Source organism: Priapulus caudatus, unplaced genomic scaffold (assembly GCF_000485595.1).
Source record: "Priapulus caudatus unplaced genomic scaffold, Priapulus_caudatus-5.0.1 Scaffold155, whole genome shotgun sequence".
Lineage (NCBI taxonomy): Eukaryota > Metazoa > Priapulida > Priapulimorpha > Priapulimorphida > Priapulidae > Priapulus > Priapulus caudatus.
The window spans coordinates 47,957-52,780 of record NW_014577216.1 but is presented as its reverse complement, the minus strand read 5'-3'; the positions used below and the strand labels follow the sequence as shown (position 1 = coordinate 52,780).

General features: G+C 44.8%; 1 protein-coding gene across 1 annotated transcript in view; it reads right to left on the bottom strand.

Moving 5' to 3' along the window:
- Positions 1-4,824, bottom strand: part of LOC106806328 (kelch-like protein 28) — a 33,996-nt gene that overhangs the window by 7,894 nt on the left and 21,278 nt on the right. Inside the window, exon 3 of the mRNA XM_014808235.1 lies at positions 2,965-3,359. Coding sequence (XP_014663721.1) covers positions 2,965-3,359 — 395 coding nt within the window. The remainder of the gene's footprint in view (positions 1-2,964; positions 3,360-4,824) is intronic.

Here is a 4,824-nt window from a genome sequence, read left to right as displayed (position 1 = left end):
TCAATTCTAAGTTAGGCGATTTCTGACCTATCCTAAAAATTTAATTAATTGGATCCGGATCACCACGAAAATCTCATCAATTCTAAGTTAGGCGATTTCTGACCTATCCTGAAAATTTGATGACAATCCGTCCATAACTTTTTCAGTTAGGCTGTACACAAACAAACCCACAAACAAACACACGCCGGTGAAAACATAACCTCCTGCCAACCCCTTGGCGGGCGGAGGTAATAATAAATGGAACATCATAATATCAAAATGCACTTGATCATTCATTGCTGCACTAAACGCTGATGATCACATTTATAACTCTACGTATACGTTCGCAGAAATGGAATACAGTGAGTATGTGCAGGCGAAAAGCAGCCCCGACTTTCACCTTTGCAAATAGGGACTCTAATTGCTTATCCACGTGCATGGATGATTGATTAAGCTGCAGTATAGGCGCTTCTAGACACTAGATATTTTCTACAATATAAGATCGATCGCCAGATTATACCTTAACGTAATGCGTGGCCTTCGACATTATCTCGACTTCTATTTCACTATAGCATCCCATATGGCGTGGCATTCTCTGCTATGCCCCTGCATATCCCCCAGCGCATTTTACATATTTCTGTGGCAACCTGCGAAAATTACTCGAAGCTTGTAAAGTATTCATGTACTGGCTAGAGCAATTACGATGTGCTGTGACGTCACGGGAGGCTGATTTCGCAGACACTTGGAACGATTCCATAATAATAATAACAAATGTGAATAATAATAGATTATTCTATATATAGATTATTATCTATTATTATTCCCTCCTGATAATATGATGGTAAATAAACACGTATTTACTAATGTACTAACTACATATGTATTTACTACCGAAGTCTTAATGTTTCTCTACCCTCTTTCGCCTAATATTAGTAATAACTTTCGGTAAATGCCGTTGAAACGCTCCTCTGCAACACACACGTACACCGCACGCACGCCGCTGTGCACAAACGACAAAATTATACAGATTTTATAGAGAAAATCACAACGAAAGAAACAAACGAAAAACACAAAAACTCCATAACTTTGTTTGTGCGCAGCGGCGTGCGTGCGGCAGATTGTGTTGCAGAAGAGCTTCTGAATGGCATTTACAGGAAATTAACAGTAATAATAGGCCAAAGATCGAGTAGAGAAATATTGAGACTTTGGTAGTAAACACATTTCGTGTGTATTTACCATAATTTCAGGAGTGTATAATATCATAGATCGATAGATAGTGCATAATTTATATTATGCACTCCTGATTTTATTAGTGAAACGTTCCAAGTGCCTGCAGCTGCATTTGCACACATATACGCGCAAGCATCGGCCCGCCATGTGATTGGGGAGAAACGTCGAGAGCTAATAATACTAACACTATTATTATTAGCAAGTATTATTAGCTATCAGCTTCATCAGTTAGTGTTATTAGCTCTCGATCGCGTACGTAGCAGAAAGCAATAACCTATCCATCAGTCATCGGCGGCCCGTCCCCCCAACATTTCCCACGAGGGTGAGATGTACAGCACGACGTCCGTGCCGCAACATTTTTTTCTCCCACTTGAGTTCCGGACCACAGCCAATCAGCGCACTCCATTCACTCGACTTCCTCGAAGCAACAATGTAAAATGAGTACACCCTATGCCTAACCCTAACCCCAACCCTAACACGTACACGAACCCTAACACTAATTATAATCCAACCATATATATAAGAACCATTTATTACAAAACACTATCTATGGTGGGTCCGGAACTCAAATGGGAAAAAAAATTTTGCGTCCGGGCCGTAGGCTGAGCAAATTCCTAGGGGGGCAGTGGCGGATCCAGGATTTCAAGGAGGGGTTGAGAAACAGGTGGAAATCCTCCCACAGAAAATTTTGAAAATGTAGATCGCAGGAGATGGTATTTGAGGCACCTTTGAGTACATGTACAGCCTTTTTTTGACTACGACAATTCTCCTTTTAGTAGAACAAATTTTTATATAAATTTGGCTCCAAAATCTAGGGGGCAACTGCCCCTTGACCCCCCCCCCAGGCTACGGCCCTGGACGTACGACCCTCCGGAGCTTACGTAACCTTTCCTGCTCACTCTGCTGTGCTTGTTATCGGACCTTCTTAGCGTGGGTATAACACACCGATAGCTTAATAAACTCTTGAACGCACGTAACAGCAGTGGCGATATCGTTAAAGGGCCGCTGTACAATCAACGTGTTCTCATGGATGACATATGAATAAATAAAAACCCCTGTGATATGTTTTGGGGCCAGTCCTTATTCATTCACATACCAAAAATGAGTAAAATATGTTGAACCTGAACTGACTTATGGCCATTTCCATTTTTGCCAAAAAGAGGGTGTGGCTCGAAAGTAGGTCGACTGGCGTGCTCCAAAATAGGACGTTTAAATCCCTCCCATATGAGTAACAACTATATGCAATTTGAAACATGTGGGTCAAACGGTTCTTGAGTTATCGGTGACCATAGGCAGACACTGAAATGCATAGTGAAACTGCCAAAATCTACCCAATTTGCATAATTTTTAAAAAATATGAAAACCCCTGTGATATGTTTTGGGGCCAGTCCTTATTCATTCACATACCAAAAATGAGCAAAATCCGTTGAACCTGAACTAACTTATGACCATTTCCATTTTTGCCAAAAAGTGGGCATTGCTCGAAAGTAGGTCGACTGGCGTGCTCCAAAATAGGACGTTCAACCCTCTCCCATAGGAGTAACAACTGCATGCAATTTGAAACATGTGGGTCAAACGGTTCTCAAGTTATCGTTGACCGTAGCCAAATGTTGACGGACAGATGGACAGACGGACGGACGGACGTACAACACCCTATGGCAATAGCTCATCTTGACGATGTCAATGTGAGCTAAAAACCCACAAAATCGAAACGAACGGCGACAAAAAAAAAGCGAACCGACGACGACCGGTTACCTGTCGAGCACGGCGAAAAGTCCGTTCTTGCCTCCGAGCGCGCACAGCACCTTCGGTGGTCGGCGCGGCCGCGCGATCGTTCCGAGTAACGCGCCGCGGCGATTCGCGCGGTGGGCAACGGCGCCGCGCTTCAGCCGGTGCTCGGGCAGCAGGTGGTACTTGAGGGCTTCGTTGAGGAGCTCCTTGCACGCACGGCTGTCTCGCACGAGTTTATTCGCCTCGTAGCACCGCGTGAGATAGCGGACGGGAAGCAGCGCGAGGCGCACGCACTTGATGAGGCGATCGAGCGCGCCGCGCCGCGCCGCCGGGTCGAACTCGATCCAGTTCTCGATGCCGGAGAAGACCGTCTCCTCGCTGACGACGTTCAGGTCGTCGCTGGAGAGGATTCCGGCCACCTGGGGAGCGCGTGGAGAGACGAGCGTTTACTCATGCAGTGCTGCAGTGTTACGACTGTCACCGCACGTGGGTGCGTGCGTGCGCGTGTGTGCATGTGTGTGTACGTGTGAGAGTGTGTGTGACCGCGTAGCCGTGATATATTTATGTGTCATATATATATGTCAGATGATTTATCCTAGGATTATAGTCCTATCCCTAAAGCCTAGCGCAGACCTGCAACTTTTTCACGCAACTCGACAGCGATTATAGAATCGCTGTAAAAATTGCTGCGAAATCGCTACATCTGAGGGAACATGCAACTGCAACCCGTAGCGATTCTGGTCGCTTGCGACGTGCTGCAAGAAATCAAACTGTTTTGATTTTGAGCGACTCGTCGCTCCCTATCGCTCCCAGATTGCTCTAGAATTGCTTCGAAATCGCATGTGTGCGCGCACAAGCGGTGACACATCGACCGATCGCTTGTGGTTGCAGGTTGCAGCGACGAGCAACCAAAAATCGCAGGTCTGAGCTAGGCTTAACTCTTTATCCTAAGTTTTTAACCTGACTAGTGCCGTGATACTATTCGAAATTTTATCATATTTTTTAGTCGATTGTCCGACTGTTAGTCTTGTTTTAGTCGATCGTTTTCGACAATGGGTCTTAAGAGTGTCAGCATAAGCAGATTGCATGGCAGACAGATGCCTTGCTTACGCGTGTTACACAAACAGGCCAATTTACCATGATATGCCCACGGACTGCAGCAAGTTTCAACCATGCATATCAACAACAAGAGCCGCAGAGCGTCTGGGCTCATCTGAGGTCTGTTGCTACGGTTATAAACGTAACATTTAAGTCATGCGTAGTGACACCTTAACTTTGTTAGGCGCAGATATGCAGATACGCAGTTGCGTACACATGATTTCAGCAACCTTCTGCATTCTGCATACCTCCCAAATCCCATTGGTTGATACAAATCGCGTGCCTGAAAGTCCTGTTTTATGGTGCATTGTGACCCTAACCCTAACCCTTAAAATAAAATAAAAAAATTAATTGTTGTAAAAATTATTTGTTGTTATTAAATTGTTATAAATAAATCATGTAAATATTTGTGTTAATTGGAAAAAAATAGTTAAATGGATAAAGATAGAAAAATACAGAAAACAGGTAAATAATAAAAAATCAGCTGGGATTCGATCCAATGACCTTTGAGCCGTGACACTTGTGCTGTACGCGTTCGGCTATCCAGGCTTATTGGGTTTCTAGATTATGGATGTGCCATGAATATGACAACACTTTGACGTCATTGAGGCGGTTCAGGATTCCATGTTTAACCTTCCTCTCAGGGGCGGATCCAGGGCTGAAGCTAGACAGTATTTTTCCAGATTTTAAGGGCACATCCCCCAAAAAAGACACACCACCCCACAGTGGGCGCCGTTAGGCGCGGAAGCACATGGCGGGGAGTGTGGGGGCCTCCCCCAGGAAATT